This window comes from Orbilia oligospora, assembly GCF_000225545.1.
Source record: "Orbilia oligospora ATCC 24927 unplaced genomic scaffold scaffold00110, whole genome shotgun sequence".
NCBI classification, from domain to species: Eukaryota; Fungi; Ascomycota; class Orbiliomycetes; order Orbiliales; family Orbiliaceae; genus Orbilia; species Orbilia oligospora.
Window position 1 is genome coordinate 251,433 of NW_011645667.1, and position 26,429 is coordinate 277,861.

A 26,429-nucleotide genomic window follows, 5' to 3' on the forward strand; every position below is an offset into this window, starting at 1 on the left:
ACATCACCGACACACTTCGACCCAACGCAACTCCATACAAAATCCAACAGCTTTCCTCTATGTAATGCCATTAGGATTACCACCTGGGAATTCACACGAGCGAATAGATACTTCGATATCCACTCCATTTTTTCTCAAGGCAAACATCACACAACCCGTCTAAATCCCTCACTTTAAACCTAGGAAGTAGAATTATGCCGTGAGGATGAAGTCCGTCCACTGGTTGATACTCAATAATACCATTGTCGCCTTTGACCGGAACTGCATATGGGAAGCATATCTCTTCCCTGTGAGTACAAATGCATCGGTTGGGGTTCTCAGGGCTAGGCCAGAAGACGTGCCGTAGGTTGACATGTTGGCAATCCAAGAAACGGACGTGATGAATATGTAGATCTACCATAGGTGGGTCTGATGTCGGCGTGTAAGAAGAACATGGTTCATCTTCGGATTCTGAAGCCAGGCTTATCTGAGCCTCGCTCATTTTGATTTTTTCTAGGGTTTATTTAAGACTTTTGCGGAGAGGCCGCGATTTGAAGAGGAAGCGAGGGTTATTAGGAGGAGCAGTGATTGAGGCAATTCGAATTTATACCATAAATTATCAGCGCCGAAATCTCATATGTGACAGGAGGAAGATGTATTCTTTAAAAAAGATTGGGATTACATTGTTGGCTTTGATATGACAACAAAGCTCTAGGACTTTTTCTCAAAGATAAACATTCCTAAACCAGTCAATGGGCCTTTGTTTACCTTATACCTGAAAAGTCTCCAGGGCTTTAAATTGCTTTGGAACTCAATGGTCAAGCTTCTGAGACCTAATTACACGTCACAATATCAATGTGTCCTAGATCCAAATGTTCAGTATCTAAGTCCTAGCTTATTAATTCTCTTATGCCCTTGGGCTTCGGAAACCTACCCTATTGTAAATATTTTTTTTAACTCTAGGAATACATCAATACATGATACCCTTCGACAGCTGATCTCTCCAGGCCCGGGACTATAAGTTGAAAATAGTGTCCGGAGATGTGGTGGTTAAATATTCCAGTGAATCGATGACGATTTAGACCGCCGAGAATATCTTCCCTTCTTTCCCTTTGAAATGTCTACCAACATATCGATATATCTTTCAGAAAAGGAGTGAAACAGCACCGCTGCAAGCTCGAGATCACCGCACCGACGACTCTCCACGACGAACTTGTACGTCCGATTAATTCCATCATCCCCTTAACCTCAAGAATACTAACTCTTGAAAGCGAACATAAATTCCCATCCTTAGAAATTGTTCAAATTCTCCTTTCGTCAAGATGGTACGCGTTAGCACCCTATCAACCCCCAAAGGAAAAACTAAAAAACTTCAGAGAACACACAAACCCAAAGCGGCCATGGCATTCGGCGAGCCTCACACCCATACTATCCACTTCGGGGAGTGTGGCCATACAGATCCGAGATACGTCTTTCTACCCGACCCTAAAAATGCTGCCCGTTGCGTCTGCAGCCGAACCGACGAATTTAAGATCAGTCTCTCGTTCTCCGGGAAGGTCAACTACACGCAGCAACGTCGAGAGATACCGGCAAAATGTGATGACTGTAGCCTTCGACCTAAGATGACGATTGAGGAGTATACTGCGTATTTAGCTCATGTCCCAGAGGACGAAAATACAATGGATGTCGATCGGGATAGTAATCTGTTGCCCGGCAGTCCATCGAAAAGGCAAAGGCTTGGTTAGCGAGTTGTTGAATAAATCAAATGATAGATCGAGGAAGTTGTGAAGTTGTCAGTCGACGCAATCGAGGAGCGAATGTCCGGGTTCTTTATTTCGAATCCGCCTAGCAGAGATATACTAAACCGACTAGCTGGGTCTCTTCAGGTCAACAACGCTCGCTTTCTAAGATAAGATAGCTAAATACCAATAGCATATCAATGTAATCAATTCCCAGCCGATTTTACAGCCAGGAATCGTTCTTTATATAATTCCGTGCCATTATACCACTTGGCTGCACCTGTTTCTGTAGACAATGAGAAGCTGCGGTAGTCATTCCAAAGCGGTGGCTTCATAGTAACACTCAAGCACACAAGGTGGGTTGTGCAGTTATATGATTGAGAGTTGACAGCGAGGTACCCGCTAGACCAAGGGCTTAATGTTGTGCTCTGGTCCCCGTATATTGCTCCATGTGCTGAATGAATGTCTAAGGTATACACCCACAACCGCCCTCGCAGCTCTACCACAATCCTGTTTTCACAACCTTACCACCATCCCACCTTGCTTTAACCCTCCAAAGTTCGTAATATCAATAGCTAGCTCCTTTAAACATCCAAAAGAAAAATGTCCGAAAACCGTACTCTCACCCGCTTTAAAGCTAAACGTCCGTATACCCGACCGAAGTTCGCGCGAATGGTTGTTCCCCATTTGCACAGTGTCAAGTATAGTATCTGTGGGCATTGCTTCAGTAACTATATCTTCACAAAGGGAGAGGGGATCAACGCCAACAAGTGCTGTTGCCGCCGCATTGACCCCGTGAAGATTTCCTTCGACAGTAAGGAACAGATTATGAGGCGTATCACGGAACGCGTGATCCACGGCCGTTGCTCGCCATGTAACCAGCAAGCCGAAGAGTGTGAGTTATATATACACCCTTCGAAGACACCAAAATATTTCACTCTGCTTTGTTTTGTAGTATTGGGACCGGTCTTGACTAGAATATGCGTATGGCTAACCCCTCATACCTAACTGTGTTAGCACGTCTACGACTCGAAGAAGATCGCGAGAACGACACCTGCACGGCGATTCTAGCAAGAATCGCAGCCAATGCGGGCGACTTTGGATGGGAAGAACTGACCGAGGACTGGGTCCCGGTTTTAGAAGAGAAGAAGACAAATAAAGAAACTTAATGAAGGACGGCGCATACACAGTCTTCCGGTTTTTGGCTTCTCTTGACCATGACTCGCCCTTCCTTCCGTCCTTCCCCCTTTCCTTCCTTCTTTTCCATTTCTTCAAAAAGGCAAGTGACTTTCCTATAAGTGAAGTCAGAGAGCCTAGGAGCTAATACTATTTATGGGCTTCTAGTTCGCGCATTTGCAATAAGGATGCCGACGTCACAGACATCATATCAGTCCTCTTTCAGCGCTTCAAATATGAATCAAATTGTTGCATTTTATAGCTCACAACACGGTTTCCGTGCTGTTGGCAGGCCCTCGAAATGACCCAATATTCTAATTCCCTTTATTATTATCATTATGATTAAGTCCCTTTTGTCCTACAAGTTCTCCTCGCCCCCCTCGTCTTATTCGTATTCTTCTTCCATTGTCCGCTTCTCCACCCGTCTTTGTCCCGCTCGTGGTCTCCTCTTTAGCGCTGGTCGCCGTTGAATGTTTCGTTCGAGTTAAATTTTATTGTTTCATTTCTCAGTTGCGAGTTGGCATCGTGAGGAATTTATCGGGATGGCCTCTGGAGCAACTATACCGAGTAATTCCTTTCATATGGCCCATATCATGAGTAAGTCGGTCAATCCAGATATCTCTCGCCAACCATTTGGGACTCCAGGTCTAGCTCCTCCTTCCACGCCTAGCAAGATACCCCTTCCTCCGACTCCGACTTCACCTATCAGTCTAAAGGGTCAGCTCATTGGTACTCCGATTGAGTCTCAGGAACGATCCGGCCTCAAGACCTCTACAACTGCATCGTCCCTAGCCGGTATTAGCTCACAGGCTACCGCTGGCACTACGAGTGGTTTCAGCCTCCCGTCCCAATCAAATGGCTTCCCAAGCCTCGTCTTCCCACCGACGACTCAGCAAGCTTACCACACACGAAACCTCCTCCTTCATATCTACAGTATGTTCAACGGAGCTCAAGCTGCAATCCACCAACTTGGTGCCAATTGCGAGTTCAACCAGAACCTTATCACGTTCTTGTCCGGACAGCTCGTCGAAAAAGACCGCAAGATTCAGACCTTGACGGCATCCGTTAACATGCTCCAAACAGCGGTCCAGAGAGCTATGAAGAATAACGAAGAGCTCAAAAAAAACGAGGAAGGGCTCCAAGAGGAGATTAAGGCTCTCCAATCAAATAATGGGAGCGACGCTGGAAATATGAGCAAGGAACAGGAAGCTGAACTGACCGCGAGAATCGAGAAACTTTCCCGTGCACTCGATATCCAGGCTCAAGAGAAAGTTAAAATGTCCAGTGAGCATAGTAAGAAACTTGGAGGACTCGAGAAAGAGGTCGACGATCTTAAAGAAACCATTGAGATCCTTGAGGAGTCATTGCGATACGCCGTTTCCCTCCGTTTCGACGAAATGGCTTTCGATGAGACCGAGGAAGTGATCAACAATGAGAATGAGCACCTCCGTAACGATGAAGACCGAGCCGAGAAGATGATGAATGGACGACTGGAGGACGCCTCGGCCGGGTCTGACGACAGCCTAATTGACGAAGTCAATGGTGTCACTCATGCAAACGGCGAGCACATTATTTTCACTGATGGTGCTTCTAACGGCGGTTACCTTTCGTTGGGCCCTGGCGGTCGACCAATCTACCTCGACAGTATCATGGAAGAGCCCGAGGAAGAAGCTAGGGAGGAGAGTATGGCGATGACCATTGCTAAGTTCCCCATCCCACCATGCAGCCCCCCATCAGGAGTCCCTCAGGCACCGGGACCTGCCATCGATTGCAATGCCCCAATTAATGTCACGACATCACGAGGTGTGACGAAGCTAAGAGCCACTGCAAAACCGTTTGTCAATGAAATGGAGTATCACTACGTTAATGACGAGAATATGAAGGCCTCCAGTGACGAGGCTGACGGACCTGCAATGTTCTTGTAGACTGTCTTTGTCTCATGGGTCTTTTCTTCTGTTCTAATCATCATGCATTCGTTTTTTTTTTTTTTCATGGAGTTCTCATACAAACGCCTATCGGATATAGGCAGTGAAGGAATAAGGGTTTCATTTTCATGGTTTATCAGCCCTAGTATATGCATACTTGGCTTCAAATGGGTGCTTTTTTTTTGATTATTCTGCTTTTCTTGCTAAAAATGACAAATTTGGTTTCATTGTCGGGTTGGTCTTCCTTTATCCTCTGCTGGGCGAGTTTTCCTCTTAATGGGTGTTATTGTGTTTATTTTCAATAGTTCAAGGCTTCATCCAGTTTTGTTTCAATGTTTCCTAGTCTTGTTTTCTGTTGTTTTCAAGGAGTGAGCTCTTGAGCTCATAGGGGAGTATCCGTCTGTGCAGGTGCAGCATTCTGATTACTACATCATAGATATCGATGCATCGCATCGCTCATTATATTATTTTGATCACACCGAGCTCGAGTTTGCTCGTTATCAGTTATCAGATAAGAACGCCAGCATGTTCACGTTCAAAGGCCACGAGGAAGGCTGCAGGGACATGTGCGGGCTAGATGAAGATCAAACTGCATCAATACCATAAGCATGAGAATAAAGCGACGGAGGTTCGAAAACGTGGAAACCACCCGGTATATCGGCACCCTTGATCTTGTTTCGATGAATAATCCAAAGCAGGCACGCAGCGGCAAAGCCGTGTAAAGATGCATGGGGTGGGAAGTTTACTGAGTTTTTGTTGCATTTTTCTTTTAAGGTTCGCAGCGGAACGGGAGTGCTGCCGTCACACGACATGGAAGGCGGATATTATTGGAAGCCGTTTTTTTTTTTGCCAAATGGTTTTTTTGTTTTTGGGGAGTTCCCTATATCCGACGAACCGGCCGGAGCTATCGGGTACCTCTGGAATAGAACTCGATTGCATATCGTGCGTGAACTTCGTGACAGCTTCCTTCATAATGAGTTGCGAATTCTTATCAATCAATTACCACAGATTGCCGGCTTGCAAAGGAATAGATTCATAATAGTTCGAGGCTTGGGCCACCCCTCACTTTGGACTCTTGGTATATCGATCGACGGTAAAGGTGGCTATCTAGGGTTAACTATGTGCCGTTTACCGCGTTCTAGCTTATTTAGTTTACCCCACTAACCCTTGGCCCGCTGGGTTCGCAGTTTCCTGCTGTATGTTTGGAGGGGTTATGAGCGCAAACAACGGAACCAGTCGGGTCAAGTTACAAAGCGGTTAGAAAGCACTTTCTTGTTCGCTTCTCAACGGATTTGTTGGAATTTCTTGCGGTAAATGATGTATGCGGAGAGTAATTATGGTGGTGGTGGGTGTACATCTTATGACCCTGACGTCGATCGATAGAGGGGAAAGGAAGGACGAACGAATAGGATGTTCCATGTCTGTGGACAAGGATTTGGTGTCTACAAACAAAAGAAGTACCGGTGTACCATATGAAATTCAGTGAACACGAGCTTCCCTGTGGTCGGAAAGGCGCGACAGAGTTTTTTTTTTTTCTCTTTCTCTTCCTTTCCAAGGCAAATAAGAACTTGAAGTAGCGGAAGATCAGTATAATCCTAGTTCGATTTGCAATCAAAAAAGAGGGGTTTTCGGTGAAGCTGGAGGTCTTTCGTTAGCCATGAAAGAAGGTTTTCTCCACTTTGCAGGTATCATCCTTGAAACATATCGGACCTGTCATGAGGGACCAAGCGTGGATCCATGGAGCTATCGAAAGCTTCTTAGTTAGCACGCTTTTGTATGTACCGCCGTCTACAGATACATCATTTGTGATTTTTCTTTTATGAAAACGTTTTATATTGAAATTGCGAATATAGGTCGAGTTGACCGGTTTTTTCTCGCTGCTTGGCGAATGCCGGTACGCCTGATGTGGACTTTTCGTTCCCTATCCCTGTAGATCGGTGTTTTCCATAGTATCTGTGCGTATCGAAGACGTACACTGATATCATGCGCAGATTTACAGACATTCCCGCTGCAGGGTGGTCGTAGCACTGTCTCTTTTTTTTTTCGTTTAGGCCTGATGCTGGAACCACTAGGTTCAGGGTTATTCATAAGATCAAAAAGTACTTTCTTATGCGTGAAGGACGTGTACAGTCTAACATGCAGTTGGACTATGCATCGATGAAGTAGTAATTATACTACATCTGTCAACTTTTTTAGATATTTTACACGTACTGGGGGGCTATTTGAGCCTTATGCATACGATTGCTTTGACAATGCAAAGACATAGAGCTCCATTAATTTTCATGAATTCATGGAACCGAGAGACGTTGTATTTCTAGCTAACTAGCTAAGACATGATCCCTCATGACCATTGACAGGTCCAAATATAGCTATAGCTCTAGTTTATCTCTCGTTTACAATTACCTTGTCATCGAATCAGCCGTGTCATATTTTCTGTTCCCCTCCTTCCTTATTTCTCTCTGGTTACATGTTACGTTGGATATGAAATGTCGAACATAATCATTCCGTGCGTGCATAATTGTTGGATTTGTTTGTTATGAGTTTCGTATACTCTAGCACAAGAATACAAAGTTTTGTTTTCTGAAGAAGAGATGATTAGTCTTTAAATTTGTGGTATTATTGTGATTATAGCGGATGAACGATGTTCCAGGAGCACGAACGTTAAACGTCTGCATGCAGGACCTCGGTGTCACAAATTATAACGGAAATCAATTCCGTTGACGTTGATACGAGGTCTAGTTTAAGACAAACATTGATGTAATTAATAGGACAGAGCTCTATTGGTTCGAATATGATATATCAAAAAAAGTGGTCTCCTATAAGCCAACAGAGCTCGATCGAGCTCGAGGGTAACGAGTATGCATAATTTCATGTACATCTACATCTGAATATACTCATCCTTCAATCTCTCCAACATGCGCGCATGCATCTCAACATTAAACCAAGAAAATCCAACATAATCTCAGGAGATCTCCGTCTTCCGCTCCGAAATCATCCTCCAAATCTCTCGGCGCCAGCCTAGCTTCACCTCCTGTTGACGATCATGTATCGTAATGAAGCCGACAAACCGACGCCCTTCTCGCACAAGAGGTTTCCGAGAGGCAAGGAACGGCAACTAGACTCCAGCCGAGACAGGTCGAGCCGTGCTTTGCTTTGCCCTCCCTCCTTCATGGACCCATTGCCCTCGATCAAGTTCGACGGATTTGGACTAGTCGGACTAATATCCAACATCTTAACCCTCTTCCCTTGGTGAGTTTAGGCGATTTGGCTGACCTGAGCTGTCTTCTAGGCGGACATGGCGTAAGAGGAGAAGGGGAGGAGCTGAAAGCGCCTAGGGGTTTATGAGCTGATGTGGGAGTTTCCCAGCTGCCTTGGGGATAGCTGGGGCGTTATGAGGGGTGGTACCGCTACATAACTATGAGGTATGAGAATGGAGATAAGGAGAGGGAGGGGAAAGAGGAGTGTGCATATCTGATTTATGCGGCATGCCGCGTTCAATAATGTTTCCGTCTCATCTTTGCAATTCGGGCATTATGATGTTATGGTACTTTCTAGGTATTTTTTCGATCGCCAGATCTTTTTTTTTTTTTTTTTTGAATGCATCGACGTCGGTTGGGATCTCTAATTTACTAACCGATTTCTAGCGACGTGCTTCTTACTAGCTTTTGTTGGTTTATACTGCATAAGTCTAGGGTGACATCTCGGACTTATGCAGGCTTAGTGGTCTGAGCATAGTATTTTCCAAGAAATAAGTAACTCAAGTATTCCTTACATGTGAAAATTCAAGACGACTTTGAAAAACAATGTTACGAACAAGTATCTCAACCTTTTTTTTTCTCTCTTTCTCGATTCTCGATCGCGCTCGCAATCGCCATGTTTCAAGCCACAGTATTAGCCAATATGTAACGTCAATCATTACCAAAGAAATACACCATCTTCGGGTCATCATGGAATCCATATCCGTCGGATAACATCACTCCTCTCCTTTTTTCCCTTACATTCTACTTTTCGATCCCCATACATAGTGCAAGCCTCAAAAAAGTTTACGATTACGATTCCAAGTGGGGCCCCCTCCCAGAAAATCCCGGCGCAGCTATCTCTTCCCGTGGAGCGAAACCACGGATCTGATTAAATATGGAGTGGTGTTATATTAGTATTTGCTTTTTGATAAACAAACTTGTTACGAAATCTACCACAGGAAAAATCCATTTCGGTGTTTTTTTTGGTATTTCTCTTTTCTCAGGATTCCGTTTCATTTCTGTCGTATCTGTCCCGTATTCTCGGGAGGAATCATTGCATTGTGCCTGAGCACAAAGAGGTCCATTCGCCGCCCGAATACCGGAATGTCAAGCTGTTGAGGCCAGTGCGGCTTTCGCTTGGCCGGTTCGGCACCGCTCGTAGTTGTCATAAAACACCTCACAAAAAACAAAAACCAAAGAAGGTTTAACGTTAACGAAACTTTCTTTTGCGAAAAGGGAAATAAAAAAGTTTACATAAGAAAAAGGGAGCTTTGACATTATTTTTTGTTAATGTGCGATTCCGGGTTTTCCGGCGCCTGTATTATATCGTACATAATCAATCTCGTATCGCGAAAGCAAAATGTATGTATCAGCCGTGCGGTAACATCCTTTAAACTTTCCTTTCCCCTAGTTTAACACATTTCTCCCGGCTTGTCTCTATCTTTAGCGGAACGTATATTTCTTCTTTCTTTCGCTTTGGCTTGTCAACTTGTTTCTTTTCTTTCATGGATGTTGATTTTCATGACCGTGGCTGTTCTTTCTTTCTTTCGTAAAGGGAGGTGTGCACTTTCTACCAAAATAGTGGGGACAAAATAGACGATCTCAGATGTATGAAGGTGTGAGGGAAATTGTGGGGAAGCGAAATTTGATATATGGAAAATCCGGGGTCTGCGGATCACAGGAAGAATCGGGGAGATTGTAATATCAAGGCTGATTTACGTACACTGCTACATATTTACATGCATCAACTGACGCAAAAGCATGGCTTAACTCAAGGCGAAAGAGACGGTAGTAAAGTAAAAAAAAACGGCTGACACGGCTGTTAAACTTTTCGAACTAGTCAGAACTACACTAACCTACCCGTCCGCGACCAGGCTGATATAGGTGAATTTGTGGAGAATGGCTTCTGTCATGGTCTAAAGATTTATTTGGAAGAATGGCGATCTTTAATCTTGAGGGGATGGGGTCTCGATCGAGACAAGACAAGACACGGCAAGGGAAGAGAGGCGAGAGAGAGGGGAATAAGGGACGCGGTCCGCGTTTTGGAGAGAACGATGCGAAGGGGAAGAGGTGTATAATCCCAACAATGAGTTTTATGTCAGAGAGGTTCTCAATGCTCCACAGTGTGCACTCCAGCGATCCGTGTAGATACGGAGCGGCAGGCGGAGATAATGCACCCAAGACGACGTACCCGAAAGTGCAGGAAAGCCAACTTCTCCTTTCTCTCGCTTTATTGTTTGAGGAATTTTTACGAATACGAGAAACCCGATAGGAGAGCTTTTTAGGATTTTCGGATTCTCTCATGTCTTGATTCGCTCTTCAGCTCATTTTTTTTTGGCGAGAAAGGCTGTTTCATATCTCCTTCTCTTCTCGAGGAGGGTTCCGACAAAAAGTGATATTACAAAATATAAAAGTAAAATACTACGAAAAAACCCTCCGTCGTAAAATTTTTTGCATTAAAATCTAACGAGATGGATGGACGGGAACAGCTCGCGAATCTATCTTGCAGCAAGAGAAAAAAAGGGCTGCCTACATCTGCTATTTCTTCGAAGATCGAAGACTTAGAATCCTCAGATATACATCACACGTCGTGGAAACATCCGTATTCCGTTCTTATCTTGCTTCTCGCCAATATTAATAAGGCGCTGCAAGCTAGTACTTCAGCTAAGCATCCAACGAAAAGGAATCAGCCCGAATATGGCAGTTCCTGACGTCGAATTAACGCGCAACCATCACTTATCTATCTTCTGAAAGGCTGGGTTTCTCATCCAATCCATATCAAGAAGGTGGTCTCTCGTGGTCGTTATGTAACAGATATTGGGGTTCCGCATCGGTATCCATTTTAAGGAACTTTCTTTTCATTTGACGCCAGCCCTTACCTTCCATCCCCCTCCCTCTTCCCCTTATAATCCTTGAACCTTGGATTTGTGGTTTTCATGCACATCATGGGACGGGAAGACGCGAGCGAATTTGCAGCACGCAAGTAAGAAAAACGACGAAAGAACACGATGCAACTTTCGATATCAAACTTTTTGTAATGGATATAGTACGTACGTGTATATACATACGTATGTACATACGAGCGATAAAGAAGAGGAGACAGAAAAGCAACTAGTTTTTCTCTAGCTCTCAAAATAATATCTCGCACATATAGATCATAGTTTCATTGGACCTGCCCTTTCGATTCTGTCGACTCTATCTTTCTTTTGCTTCTATCTAATGCCCCCCACTGAGAAAAAAGAATCGTATGATAGTTGCTTCAAGAATAAAGAAAGAAAAGGAAAAAAGGAGGCGGGATCTACGCAGTAGCACGCAAGGCATTAATATATATTTAATTTGGATCCGGCGCCGTGCATCTGCATCCAACAGTGTTTTTTTGAGGGCCTGCATAATTTGAGTTGAAGGTGTGTGGTTAAAACTTCCCTATGTGGGAGCGAGTCAAATAAGCTCGACGTCCAATAGAATACTTATCTCAGATAACAATGTTATTGGACCGACCGGATCTTACTTCCCCCTCTGATCCTTTTTCGGTCGATTGACGTCTCCGGTCTCGACGCTAGTGTTATGCAGTGATTCGATTCCCTGTAAAGTGCCCTTCTTTTTCTACCTGTTCCGAGCTAAGCTGTATCAGAATCTAACATTCTTCTTTTGCAGTAGCTATACAGAAAAGAACGGTAATAGGCCTGCTGCAGCTACTAACTATCTGTACATGTAGTCGAGAAGGAGCTGGGATGGTGATTGGAGGGGAACCTTCAGCGATATTGATCCGATTCGTTGAAGGGCTCAAGAGTCCCTTGTAGGAATGCCGGGTTTCCCTCGTTCTGCTTTTCCCTTTTCTCAACCTTCTCAACGCAGTTTAACTAGATCTTTTGGCTTGCAGTGTTATGCAGATGGTACGTACATAGTACATCATGTAGTGGGATACTGTGGGTTCCTTTTTTTCTGGGGAAGGGAGAAGAAAAAAAAGAGGAGCTAAAAAGGGATTCGACATTGGCGGGTTTTGGTCACCTTGGCTAAGAAAGGGTTAACGGTTCTTCGAACATGTTCGTGTACGTCTGTGTATGTGGGAAATTTGATATGGAGTCTGTGCTATTGGCTGCACTGTGTATAGAATGGAGGATCTTAAGATCTCCCTCTGGCTAAAAAGAACCTTAACACACACACGTATGGATAGCCTCATTCTCATTCGAGCCAAGTGATAAGAGGTGAAACCCTTTCTGACATCACAATATTAAACCATCGGAAGTATCCGTGTTTCGACAGCTATTAGACGAAAGGGAAAATCTTAATTTAGCGGGATAACCTTCAAATGTCTGACGGCAAAAAAGGTAGATTAATTTTTCTTGACTGCTATGTCTTAGGTTTCCTTAATACTGATAAACCCACCCTGGGTGATAATTATTCGGAACGGTCGATGGATAACCCTTGAACTGCGAACCTGAAGCGTCTTCATGTCGAAATTGTGGCTAATATGACTGGGGGTCCAACTTAATCCGCTTATTCGAAACTCTTAGGGTATCCATATTTTTCTTGTGCGATTGTGGGTTTCTGAACCTCTTGGAGGGCGCCGGCGCTATGATCTATAGGTTCGTGGCATTTTTCAATTATGGGTCTCTCTTGCTTTCGTCCCGTCTATACACTCAACTTAAACTTTTAGCTTCGAAACGTCGTGCAGCTGTGGGTCCGCTACACACGCCGCGCACACAAATGGATCCAAGCCTATCTGGAGAATACTCCGCATATGATAGGTTAACCTTCCAAAGGGTGTTTGGTTATTGACACGGCTTATTGGTGTATCAGAGCTCTGAACCAGTCAGAAATGGTTGGGGAAGAGGGATGGAGGCAGAGGCAGAGGCAGAGCAAGAATCTGGGGTTCTCTTCAGGTCTGGCTTAGTGCTTCCCTTTTTCAGGAATAGCGAGTTTACCGAGTGATATGTTCATATTTCAATTTTCTGGGGGAGAACTGGAGAGAGAGGGAGAGAAATTCCCGCAACTGGTGGTAGACGGGCTTAGCTGTTGTATGTATGCCCTGGGGTTGAGAGAGAGAAAGAGGGAAACGATACGACTTTACTATGATCTCCCGTGCATGCATCTCAAAGGCTTGAAGGTAATAAACCCATTTGGAAATGATTTTGGGTTAACGGAGTATATGGGATTACATCAGGCCGGGTTGGGCATCCTTTGTTCCTTAAATCCCTCATAATATTGCCACCTTATTTGCCTTTCTCATTTGGAGATGATGGAGAAATTCGAGATTAAACGGTCTACGTATGCTGATGTGAGACGAGGATGGGCGAAAAAGGGAAGCGGGCTGAAATTCGTGATAATTTTGGATGGTGTAGCGGGTGGTGTTGAACTTCCAAGGGTCCCGAAGATTCCAAAAATGTGATAGAAGATTTTTTTTTTTTTCAAACAGAGAACCACACACACATTTTCTATTGTGGGAGGGCCTCATAAATTGCCTGTGTATTCTTGTTACAGGGCCGAGGGGTATATCGACAGGGTCATGGTAGACTAATTCTGGGAAAGGGAACATCGGCAGGGGTGGGTGCTAATATTCGAATTATTGGGTCCCTCGTTCTTTTTTGTTAAGAAACGGGAGTGTCAAAGTTTGGGGAGATGGGACGAGGGTCTTTGGTTACTTGCAACTGTACTTGCCTTGCCTGACTATAGTAGCATTGTCGTTCGGCAGGTTGATATCAGATATTTGAGGACTTGACCTGGATGCTGTGTTCACGGTTGTCATGTTTCGTATAATTTTTTTAGGTTGGAACGAATCGGCTCTCGGCTCACTGGTCTCTCACTCTCACTCTCTTGATATGCCTCAAAGGTTGGCTGAACCGCACCAATCGTTTCCCGAGACGGCAGGGACGCAGGCCGTCAGAGCGAATATCAAACCTCCAGGAGGGCCCCGTCTACCGGCGAGCGATCACCGAGATAGGATGATATGGGATCGAATGTCGAACGACAATCATCATACGTTGATGTTCATCGCATGAGGATTTTGAACTAAAGAGGTCCAGGGAAGCTAGCCAACATATCCAAAATCCGAGGCCTCGATGCGAAAATCAATCGAGCTCCCTCTCGTTTTCGAGAAGAAAGGGTAAAGCTTCGGGTATCTTGCATGAAAAAACACAGAGACGACCTTTTGAAATGTCTCCATAATGCTAATCGAAGGTCGTACATGGCCACGGTCTGGCCAACCAGCTATATTCTGTATGTATGTGTAAATTAAATTTGCTATTGGCCTTCCCTGTCAATAGCGACCTAGCCTTTTGGCCATCTAGAAAAGGGAACACCACACATGCGCATAGCAGAAGCTGCAAGTTTGATAACGAAGGCACGATCTCAGAAGCTCCTGTCAAACAAAACGGTTGGTTTTCCTCGGCCGGTAGCGGAATATTTCGAAGCAATTCCGCGGGTATGATGCAGGATACGTTTCAGAAATCCAAAGCGTTGGATTTTTGCCTCTTGATACTGTCGATGAGCCTTTGCATAGGAAACAAGAACCTGTTGGTTATGAAGAGGTCTGTGGTTCTGATGGGCAGTCGAGAGTTTCGGTGACAAGGGTGGATAACCTCGTCCCACAAGCTTTGTTCAGGCTTTAGAGGCTAACGAATATGTACCAGCCCGTCCTGGTCCTGAGCGACAGCTATCGGATCTTGGTACTTACTACGGAGCAGTCTGAGCGCAAGGGAAAAACAAAAAGTGAATTAAGAACGAGACCCGCCTCATCCGCGCAGAGGAAACTTAAAGTTGCGCAATAATGTGGTCCCTTATGTTGGTTTCAACCGATTCGATTAAATGATTCTGATACGAAAGGGATCCATGTCGAGAAAGGAAGCATCATGCCAAAATAGAACGGTCGACGTTACGATTGTTCTTCTTCTTCTTTACATCGCGCGCGTTATGTACGGCCGGTCATGGATCAAGGGCCATGCGTTTTATTTGATTTTCGGAGGCCGAAGTTTGCTATTTGTTCCAGCGCTATCTGGAGTGGGTATAGTATAACTCCGATCCCGAGTATTCGGTAGATTCTTTGACATTTTTGGCAGAGGGATGAATTGGGTATATGTAACGGTCTGGGCCTGCTGGTTTTATCTCGAGGAAGATCAGCACTTGGCTTGCAGCTGATGGCCTGACATCCGCACTGGGCATTTTCTTCTGACCCCTCCCCGCAATACGTATTTGGGGATCGGGAAGATCTCGTTTCGAATAGGACACCATCTTTTCGTTGGGATGCCCAAGATAGGCATTCATGGGATTTAAAATACTTGTGATGATGTATATCATGTTGTGGGAACGGATATGAATCAGATATATGATTTAGTTCACGAATTGTGATATTCGAGTCGGCACATTTGCGCCAGTGTGACCCGAGCACGATCCGATATCCGGCGGCGTTAGTTTATGTTTTGTCCGAGATATCGCCTCTTCGACGACCGCTAAGACAGCAAATAAGCTAGTGAAGTGTGAAGTGTGAAATGTGAAGCGTGAGGCGAGTGAAGTGTTAGTTGCTAGCAAGCTTGGTTAGTCTTGAACATACGTATTGTCACCGCTGTCGCTCAACCCTGGTCCCGGAGGGTTGCCTTCCCTTGCCCATGACGATACTTCGGTTCAAGACCAGGGGAGAGACAGAGAAGAACCAGCTCTGGTGAAGTTGCTTTTTATCACAGAGCACTGCAATACAATATGGTTTTTCCCTGTTCAGAATAAATCGGAATTGCCAACCTTTAGGGAACAAGGGGAGTTAGTTCATCATGAAGAATTCCCATGAAATCATCTGATATGGAGGTGTCGAGGACGCAATCTTTAATATTAAAATTTGGTGAATTTTGAAGCTGAGGGTATTTTGTTCAAACTAAACTCGGCTGAGCTCCCGAATCTGTTATTAATTATTTTGCTCGCTTGAATTTCTTTTTTCTTTCTTGTCGCTGGCTGGCTGGCTTGACCTGCTTTCCAGGCCTGAGCCCGAGATTCAGTTGAGCTACTGGTGGCTAGCGCCTTGGTTATCGTGTCTCCTTCAGATCATCTTTTTGGTTGAGGTGTACGGAGTAGTAGGATGGGATGGGATGTACCGTACCTGTATGTATGCAAGCATGTACCTGTACAAGCAGGAGTCCACAGATAGGCAAAAATGGGCATGTAAGGTAAATGTAATGTGAATGTATGTACATGTATGTATGTATGTATGTATGTATGTAAGTATGTATGTATGTACGGGCAGGGTCGACGAGAAGAGCATCATTCTTTTTTTTTTTTTCTGTTTCCCTTCTCCTCTGATACGTATACTCTTTCTTCCAGAGTTCGAAATACAATATCATAATCAATTGGGGGAGGTGTTTGAGGTCTATATCAAACACCAGAAGGACTGGTGGTCAGCCTGCCATCACCACCCGCTTCGTTTAGCTGAATTGACTCAAGGAGAGCGAGCGAGCGAGCGAGAAATAGAGAGACAGACAGACAGAGGCAGAGACCGAGACAGAAAGCGCGGTCGAGCAAGTGCCTGCTACTACTGCACTGGTCGCCCCTCACCGGGCCCTTCACACCCTCCCACTGCTCTGCCACTATCTCCGACTCATATTATTGGATACCCTTCCCTCCCCATACTCTCTCTTTTTTTTTTGACCTTTGTCTATCATCCGCCTTTTTTTTTTCTTTCTGCTTTTCGACATCTGATTTTCCCTGGCCTCGTCCTTGTTCTGGGACGGAGGTGAGTGAGTCGTCATAAATAATAACTGGCAGCTCCTCCTACCAAGTGGTCTGTCTCACCCGAAAACCAGCCATACAAATACGAGAAAGCGTCCCGACAGTTTGGGCACACGATATCGAGCCTTCTTCCTATTTGTGCACAGGTATAGCCATTTTTTAGGTAATTTTCTGTTCTTTTTTATTCAACTTTATTATCCGAGGGAAAACAGTTGGAGATAAGGATCGTTTCGATACTCCATACAAAAACTCTGTCACCAGCCAGCCTGCGAACGGAGAAAAGTATATTCCTCCCCCGTTGAAATACTTCCTTACTTGTATTTTATTTTATTTTATTTTATTGTATGTACATACCTACTTACTTAAGTAGATACTACGTAGGTGGTTAAGTTATCGATAACTTTCAAATACTAATTCTAAAAATACAGAGATTCGAGAATCTACACAATCTTCAATTCTCTATCTGGCGCTGGCTGATTCGACCGTGAATTCGATTGCATAATAATATCGGCACCGAAAAACGCCCGAGTCTAACTTATCAGAACTGTTGTCCTGTCCAGTTTTCTTTTTTTTTCTCTCTCTCCTCTCACCTCACTTCTTTTTTCTCTTCTCTTCTCTTTTCTTTACTTTTTTCTGCTTGTCTGGGGGGTTTCCTGGCCTGCTTTTCCCATAGTATTATTAGTCCAGTCCGACTAGTCGATTAATTCCTTCTCGCCCGCCGCCCAACAAAGCAAAAGCCGGGAAGCAAGAGCCAGAGCCAAAACCAAAAAAAGCCAAAGCCAAAGCCAAAGCAAGATCCAGCCAAAGCCAGCTAAAGCCAAAAAGTCAAAAGGCCAAGGTCGGAAACCCCATTTCTACCCAATCGAAGGCTTTAATATCATATCATTGATCTTGCCTTTAATTCCCATTTCTCTCGTCTGCTTGTTGCTTTGGACCTGGAACTGGAACTGGAGGACCGACATCATTCCGACGAATTGCCACTACACCACCACAACCACCACCTCTACTCGCTTGCTCGCTCACATACGACATCTTCCCACCACCACTACCACCACTACCACCACTACGATAACCTCCATTACATCTCTCCTTGGCTGATCCGATCCTGATCCCGAACCACCACCACCTCTCCTCCAACAATTCTTCTCCTCACTCATCTTCATCTTCAACTTCCATTTCCCTCTGGCCAAGATAGCTAGGCAGTTAGCTGTCATTCCCAACAATTCTTCACTGCATTGATTGACCATATTAGCCTGTCCGAGACGACCTGATCATCACCATACCATACCGTACCGTTCCAAGACTCTCTTGTGCGTCGATTAGAACTGCTGTGTAGGCCGGCACACGACCCTGGTGCTACGTGAGACGACCACTGCTGTTCAATTCTCGACGACTTCAACCCTTTCCGTAGACCGCCAGTCAAACCCAATCCATCTAAAATTCCTCACCGTTTATATTCCCTCCCTGGGCAGGAGACACAGCCTTATACAGAATAGACACGGACCCGCCTTATCTATCCCGTCCAATCGAATACCATCCGATCAATCATCTTATTGCAATTCAACTATCTGTGCTTGGTTAAATCACATTAGTTTTTTTATTCTTTTTTTTTTGTTTTAAACAAAAAAATCGTCATCCTTCCTACGCCATCTGCAGGCTGCCATCGCCGTTCGTTGAGCCTCGATTTCTCTTTTGGTCCCGCATTTCCCGTCGTCAAACCCTCTCGGAATCAAACGAAGCTCAAGCCTTCCCAAGCTGGTGACCCTCTTCATAGACCGAACCTTTTCTTATCACGTTACACCATTCGTAATCTCGAAGTTCTAGAAGGCTTGAATCTTTTATCTTTGGATCTTAATCCTGTGTCCTGATTCCTTTTTCTTTTTCCTTCTTACTTTGCTTTCCAACCTTCGGAAATCGAATCTTCATCGCTTCTTGATATCAGAAACTGTCCTGCCAACACACACACGACACCACGAAGCTCGGTTCCCGTTATCATTTGCCAATTGCTGTTGAATCCCTCTCAAGCTGCTTTAGGTAGGGATAGGACATTCCTTCGAGGTGGTTCCCATTTGCGAGTCGGGATCAGGAACTGATTAGATGGCTGTGCCCTGCTTCAAAAATTAGCTATTACCCTCCTCCGCCATTCGGACACTTACCTTCTCGGAAATACGCCCCTAGACCTCCATATCTTTTTCAACCCGAGGTATGTTACACAAGCAAAGTTTGCCTTCCTGGACATACCAAGCTCCAATAGGTCGTGAAGCTCTCAGTCCGGCACCGATCCCGGGCGGAAGTTTAAGCCTTTGATAACGGTTGTTATTTGAATATTTGAATTGAATGACACTAACAATTTTCTCCCCTGCTGTCGTCGATAGATAGCGTTTTCTTGGTGTTTTCTTCTTAGGGTGGACGAGATCATCCCCAAGCTATAATCCCCCCTTCGCCCAAAAGACCAAACGTCCCTTTATCATGCCAATAAAGCACAAGCCGTAACTAGCTGGATACTCTCCAAACTCTCATCCGTCGAGAAATAAAGAGAAAAGAATCATGACGGATCCAATTCGAACGGGAGGTGCGAAAGCCGGGACATCGCCATCGGGTCGCGGCCATTCCCGGCATTCTAGTAATTCAACAAACGGAGACCAATCATCCACTTCAGATGAATTGTTCTTGGCTCATCCGCGATCCGAACCCATCACACGACGGCCGTCGAATGCACAGGTCTGGGTTCCTGTGCAGCCGTTATTAACATCCGAATCCACACCCGCTTCTCCTACCGATCTCCATATCAAAACTTACCAAGGTGCCAGTGCCGCCTTGTATTCACCTGCAACGACTGCTCTCTCATCTCCCGGCGGGCAGAGACAACTATTTTCTCAATCTCCATTCCTCCACCCGTCTCACCGACAGCCTGTCAAGGAAACCCATCTTCTCGACGTCGAATTTGATCCGATATCCGGCCGCAAGTCCATCAACTCGTACGAAATCATCAATGAGATCGGCAGGGGTGTTCATGGTAAGGTAAAACTCGGTCGGAACCTTCTTGGAGACCACGAATTCGTTGCGATCAAAATTGTTGAACGAACCTCTCGGCCTCGCCTCGGGAAGGTCGGTCAGAAGAAAGGCAGTCAGGAGGAGAAAGTCAAGCGCGAAATTGCCATATTGAAGAAATGTCGACATCCGAATGTTGTTAGGTTGATCGAAGTCATTGATGACCCGTCTAGCAAGAAGGTGTATCTTGTCCTGGAATTCGTTGAACTTAGTGAGGTCAAATGGAGACGCCAGGGCGATGAAAGTATTGCTCAGAGGGAGGCCCTTCGACTCGAGAAACTTCGGGCTCTTGCTCTTGGTACAGCGGATGCCCGTGAAGAGGAACAACGCAAGGAACGACAACTGCGACGGCGTATTGCTAAGCAGAATGAAGCCGCCCGTAAGGCCAGAGATGAAAGGAAACGACACCAAGAACATGCTGCTGCTTCCGAGCACATGTGGTCCCTTGAATTCGGAGGAGAAACAGAAGAATCTTTGAGCGATGATGATGTTGCCGTTGGGAGCTTTACCGACGATTCTCACGATGATGAAACTCCAACTGCCATCAAGGAGTCTTCGGATGTCAACCCTTTTATTCAAGACATCTCTGATATTTCCCGGAACTACTCGTTGTCTACGATCGCTACTAACACTAGTGATTCGTATGATCCGGATCTTATGTACGTTCCGTCGTTGACCATCCAGCAAGCTAGACAAGTTTTCAGAGATACCGTCCTTGGGTTGGAATATCTTCACTATCAAGGCATCATTCACAGGGACATCAAGCCCGCCAATCTCCTTTGGAATAGAGATCACCGAGTCAAGATTTCTGATTTTGGTGTCAGCTATCTCGGCCAAGGCGTTGACGAGGAGGGAAACGTCGGACTTGACCAGACTGATATCGAGCTGGCTAAGACCGTTGGAACACCTGCCTTCTTTGCACCGGAGCTCTGCTACAGCGACATCACGAAGCCGCGCCCGCAGATTACAGAAGCTATCGACGTATGGGCCCTTGGTGTTACACTCTATTGCCTTATCTTTGCCAGGTGCCCCTTTATGGCAAGCGGCGAATATGAACTTTACAACATTATCGAAACTCAAGAGCTCTTCATCCCCAACACTCGCCTCCGTCCTGATGTTGACTCTCCATCCGGCTCCCGTCCGAGTACTCGTCGGTCGGTGTCTCACCGAAAAAGTCTTAACCTGAAACTGAACGATGTTCCTGAAGACGAGCCTTCCAACACGCATGAGCCCATCTCCGCCGACCTTAAGGATTTGCTGCGGAAGCTTCTCACGAAGGACCCAGCCGAGCGTATCACACTTTCTGAAGCGAAGCGTCACCCATGGGTTCTACAAGACCTGGATGATGCGATCGGCTGGATCGAAGAAAGCGACCCAAGACGTGCTCGCCCAGTCGAGATCTCTAGAGAAGATGTTGACCACGCTGTCGCGCCAGCTACCGTCCTGGGTCGTGTCAAGAATAGCTTGAGGAAAGCCGTCGGTGGTATTGCAACTGCAGTTGGCCTACGGCGTCGAGCCCATAGCGCTGTCACTATCCCTACCACGGTATCCATAGGTGCTATCCCCATCGAACCTCGTGTAGGAGGTATGGACGGAGCAGACGACATCGCAGATTTCATTCGCGATCGTGAAACAGACGCCCAGAGGGCTTTAAAAAGGGAGAAGAATTTGGCACCACCACATCAACATCAAGGACATCAGCATCCACATAACCAACACCAGCATCCCCATCAGCATCCACACCCGCATTCACACCCGCACCCACATCAATATCAACACCAACATCATTCCCCTCTCCGTCGAGCTACATCTGTGACTGTCGCTAATATCAATAAGGAGTATAAGACATCTCTTGTGACTGGTCTTCTTCCTGCCAACGGTGGCTCCAAAGCGCCTCCGCCAACACCAATCGCCGGAACCCCAGTCGCCCAATATGAGAATGCCGAAGCGCACCATAGTCGTCGAGGGCATCAGAACAGTGCCTTTTCTTCACGTATAGCCATAGGTAGGCTGCTCCGCGCTTCGAAAAGCAGAGACATGCATAGGGACTTTCGAGCCACTGAAACACGAGCCACGGAGACCAGTTCGGAACCCGGTGATACGGACATTGTTTGGAAGCAGGATAAAGAAAAGAGAGCAGAAGGCAAAGACAAGCACTTTGGTTCCGTGCGAGGCTGGAGCGGCGTGATTCGTCGAGGAAGTCGGCAATCTTGCGACTCCATCATGCGCTTGGCTGCCGGATTTTCCGACAACAGGTCCTCTCGTTCCGCCAGCCCCATGCCTAGTATGCCGTCTTCGCCCGCTGAAGATCCAAAGCCAGTCTTCCCACCAACTCCAAGCCGCAAATCACCATTCTTCCCAATTTCAGACACCGACGATAGCAAACACTCCCGAGATGTTTCACCAATTAGTGTCAAGTCTACAGATGATGCTCTTGCGAACTGCCCTCCGAGCCCAGAAGATGCGACATATCTCGATGTTCTTGCCAACCGCTCAAACAAGGAAGGAGTCTTCAGTGGAGATGATAGTAGTTTCTCGAACACCACCACTAAAGTTACGCCACACAGCCTCAAGTGGGAAGGCAGCTTCCCCCCTCGTACCTATGCTGTGGATATGAACCAGCAAGTCTCACCAGGAACTTCTGTTAAATCGCCTAGCTTATCACCCAGAACACGATCGCCACGTCCACGACACCAGCACACTCGATCGTTTCACTTCTCCTCTCCGTCAGGCGGAATTCCAGAGCGATCTGTCTTGACATCATCTAGCAGCGAAGAGCATTTCGGTACCTCTAGTCTTAGCAATTCTACGAGTTTCCCTAGTGTCCTTTCTGCCTCATCATCACTCTCTACTGACGACCACTGGCCTCATGGCTCACCACCTCCCAAAACGCGTCTTAATAGTGCGGATCGTCTTAGCATGCTACCAACTTGTTTCCCTTCCAAACCTGCTTACCAAGAAATCCAAACACGGACTAAATTATCGTCCAGCAGGAGCGGATCAGCCCCACCTATGGAGTTCCTAAACACTATCGAAGACGTTCATGATCATCCTACCGACGACTTTTCTGCTGATGGTGCTGTTGCGGATATTGAAGACTGCGACGATGACGATGAAGAGGATGAGGGCTTCTTCATTGACTTCAAGAAGAAAGAAGTTAGAAGCAACAGCCTGGCTGCATCCTCCCGTCCACAGCTCACCCAACTCAATAAGGAACAGCTCGCGAATCGCCGAAAGTCGTATGTTCCCTAATCCGGCACTATTGTGTCCCAAATCCGGACGCTCCGTCCTTTTTCTTTTTTTTCCCTCAACGCTGAATACCTTGTACAACATGACTGTTTCCTTCTCTTCCTTTTAATGCATTTACGGTGGGGTTTTTCTTATCTCTTCCTCCTTCGTGCTCTTTTCTTATTTTCCCCTCTAGCGACGCATGCATGGAACTTTTCTACCGGGGGCGAATTATCTGAATCTTTTCCATCGAATCAGGAGTCTGAACTTTTTTTTTGCCTGTTTTTCCTTCTAACGTGGGCGTTTGGATGAAACATTTTCGAGTTTTCTATCTCTCTGCTAATAGCAGAGACTTGTTCTTTTAGCATAGTGTAGTGTTTTCTTTGTCTCCCTATCCAAACCCTCTCATATTTTTTTATTGGCCTTTCATTTTTCTTTCCCTTTCTGTTTTACATTACCTTACTTCCTCTTCATCTGTCTGCCTGTACTCGTTCATGTTTTGAGATACCAGGCAGACCATCTAGTTTCTTCGATTGAAAAGAGATAGCGGTCTTTAAAGCCTTCTGTTTTCAGGCCTTATAGACACGGAATTGTACTTTTTTTTTTTATCGGCGAGATTGAAATAGCGGGAGTCTCGTAGACAGAAGGGATTCAAGAGAGTTGAAGGGTGGGGGAGGGGCCAATGGGGAGAATGGGGTGTTTATTCATAATGTACATAAGACCTCTTTCACTTGTTATTTTTGCTCTTTACTCTTTTTTTTTTCTCTTTTTTTTTTTAACTATACGAACGAATAGGAAACAAAGAATAAGGAAGTTTGACACAAGATTGCATGGTTTGCATGTGCGCTGAGAAATCTTTTTTTAATTTTTTTTCTTCTAATTTTTTTCCTCCTCCCTTGGAAGTTTCAATCAATTTATGAAGTTTTGAGAGGTGATGTCTTTCGTAATTAGCATATGTTGTTTTGATTTTCAGTTGTTATTTCTTCTGGGAGGACTTCATTTCGAGTTTTTCTGTTTTCTTTTTCGAACTTTTGAGTTCACGGAGCGGAATCTTTCGTGTGCTGCTTCTTTTTATTTTTTATTTTTTGCTGAGCTCCTTTCGAAGCATTCCAAGGTCCGTTGTGATATGTGTGGTTGAAAGTCCGGGACGGGTCAGCCGTGGGGAGCGAATTGAAGCGAGGAGGCTTCAAGGAGCGACTGTGTCCGAAGGCCGGCCGGGGGTGGATATAGCGACTTTTTTTTTTTTTAAACAATTTCGCGAGACACGACGGGATGAATAGGAAATAGATGCTACCGTCCGCGTGCCTACGTTATTGTCCACCGACTATCTACTTCTTTTTTGACGGCTAGAGAGAAGGAGACGGAAACCAGAAAGAAAAAAAAGAAACCTTAGGAATGCAAATTTGTAAATCTTTTGCTTATATTTAGTTTTATGGGTTTTTCTCATTGCGATGGCAATTGCATGTTGGGATTCGGATTCTGTGGATCGATTTTTTTTTTTTGTATTATAGAAAAGCAGAAGCATTTTTACTATCTTTCTTTTTTAAATTCTCACCTATTTTTTTTTTTTCTCTTCTTCTTATGAAATGATGATCGATCATGGTCACATATCCATACATATAAAGTATATTTGACATATTTTCTCTCTTAGGATTCGAGGCTACTTTTTTTGAACGGGTTAACGCGACGTGTGAAAATTGCTTGAGATTTGTATGATAGAGTTGTTGTGTAGTAAGGACGTCGAGAAATTCAAAGTTATACTGTACTATTTCCGTTTCGATCTCTGGTTTTCTAGACCCCAACAGACCGAGAGGATGTTCATAGATTCTTTCCTGTCGTGTTCATTTAACTATCTTCTCCTTCCTTTTCTTATCCAGCGATCATACTTGTCTCCGTGCTGTCTTCGTGAGACGAGTTATACGGTGGGTTAGTATTTTAGGTAGCTATACTGAACTAATATTGATTATACATTCCTCGGTCCCGAGAAAAGTTGTTAATTCACTTGATGTGGTAGACACGGTAACGTTGGGGGTTGTCTTTTGTGGGTACCTGCATTCGTTATACTCCTTAGAAACGGCTTTCGATCGGAGACTACCTCCTAGGTAGAAGGTAATTTTATTTGGGACATCTTTCTGCCCTTTGGGGAGGATTTATCAAGTGGTTCTTGGGTCTAGACTGATGACAATGGGATTTGGTTATACCGATTGACTGAAGATTATTCCATAAAAACGGTGAGATCTCGGGATCGAAAGAGTTATAGGATGTAGCTCTTGATAATCCCACCCCTTTCGTGAGAGATTAAGGACAGCTAGTTAGCTACCTAGCTACTTGATCAGCTGAATTGCTCACAGTCCCTAAGGAAGTAAGGAAGTAAGTAAGTAAGTACTTGTGATATGATATCAAAATATGTGACCGCATTCAGTAATGCTGATGAAGGAATTGGCGAAATAACATGTTGCATTCTCGAGCCTAGAACCCATGGCCACACCCCACCGACGAACGTTAAGCTAGTTAGCCCGAAAGTTTGTGTTGGAGGTATGCACGTATGGGGAATTTTATATGAACATGTCGGGTGCATGTGTGCATCGGATATATGCAGATGGTGGTGTATATGTTAGTTTAGTCGGCATTATTTTATTGTTAAATACTATTTTTCTTTTTTTTTATATTAAATAGAACTTGAAGATTTCTTCTTCTTCTTCTTCTTCTTCTTATTCTTTTTCTTGTTCTTTGTCATCGATTCTTTGGATCACCAGGACGACCGGAGAGTTTTATAATATTTGGGTGAAGGTAAAAATACAACGGACGGTATGTGTTGCTATCGTGGTGAGCTTTGAAGTGTGATGAGGCGGTTTCTGTGAGGGATTGGAATTTGTGGAATTTGGAAAGTGAGTACCTACTACTACTACTAGGTAGCTTTCCTATGAATGATACCTGTTGGGAGGAGATGAATCTTTGTTTACATTGATACAGTGTTCTTTATAGAGCATTGTTTTATTATTATTATTGGGTTTTCGATCTTATCCTGTAGTTTTTGAATCTTTTGGTGGTTCTTTCTTTTGAAAGGATCCTTTTGTTATTTTTGATTTTTTGACATTGCCATATTGGAAGATATCGATTAGGGGGAAAAGTCTTTCTGTAATAGTTGAAGGGAAGCAAAGTTGATGGAAGAAAGAGAAGAAGCATCGGGAGAATTGGGAGTGGGTTACATCTTCTTGATATCGATGCTTTATTCGATCTGCTTGAAGTCTTGCTATAGACTGGGAATATACTGACGATAGACGGGATAGAAGATAGATATCAATCGATTAAACGACAAGAGCTAAGACCATATATATACACATACGATATATATATATTCCCTATCAAACAAAGAGCTAAAG

General features: G+C 44.9%; 5 protein-coding genes across 5 annotated transcripts; 4 read left to right on the forward strand and 1 right to left on the reverse strand.

The window, feature by feature from the left end:
* Positions 1 to 1,379: 1,379 nt before the first annotated feature.
* Positions 1,380 to 1,724, forward strand: AOL_s00110g82 (uncharacterized protein; the record flags this gene model as incomplete). Its single annotated transcript, XM_011126772.1, has 1 exon — positions 1,380 to 1,724. One exon carries the CDS (start codon positions 1,380 to 1,382, stop codon positions 1,722 to 1,724), a length of 345 nt encoding a protein of 114 aa, XP_011125074.1.
* Positions 1,725 to 2,321: 597 nt separating this feature from the next.
* Positions 2,322 to 2,887, forward strand: AOL_s00110g83 (uncharacterized protein; the record flags this gene model as incomplete). The annotated part of the gene is made up of 2 exons (XM_011126773.1): positions 2,322 to 2,613; positions 2,736 to 2,887. The coding sequence occupies 2 exons, from the start codon at positions 2,322 to 2,324 to the stop codon at positions 2,885 to 2,887; spliced, it is 444 nt and encodes a 147-aa protein (XP_011125075.1).
* A 588-nt stretch (positions 2,888 to 3,475) lies between these two features.
* Positions 3,476 to 4,819, forward strand: AOL_s00110g84 (uncharacterized protein; the record flags this gene model as incomplete). Its single annotated transcript, XM_011126774.1, has 1 exon — positions 3,476 to 4,819. The coding sequence occupies one exon, from the start codon at positions 3,476 to 3,478 to the stop codon at positions 4,817 to 4,819; it is 1,344 nt and encodes a 447-aa protein (XP_011125076.1).
* Positions 4,820 to 17,664: 12,845 nt separating this feature from the next.
* On the reverse strand, positions 17,665 to 17,943 carry AOL_s00110g85 (uncharacterized protein; the record flags this gene model as incomplete). The annotated part of the gene is made up of 2 exons (XM_011126775.1): positions 17,665 to 17,830; positions 17,921 to 17,943. 2 exons carry the CDS (start codon positions 17,941 to 17,943, stop codon positions 17,665 to 17,667), a joined length of 189 nt encoding a protein of 62 aa, XP_011125077.1.
* A 1,371-nt stretch (positions 17,944 to 19,314) lies between these two features.
* AOL_s00110g86 (uncharacterized protein) lies at positions 19,315 to 23,070 on the forward strand (the record flags this gene model as incomplete). Its single annotated transcript, XM_011126776.1, has 1 exon — positions 19,315 to 23,070. One exon carries the CDS (start codon positions 19,315 to 19,317, stop codon positions 23,068 to 23,070), a length of 3,756 nt encoding a protein of 1,251 aa, XP_011125078.1.
* Between the last annotated feature and the right edge of the window lie 3,359 nt (positions 23,071 to 26,429).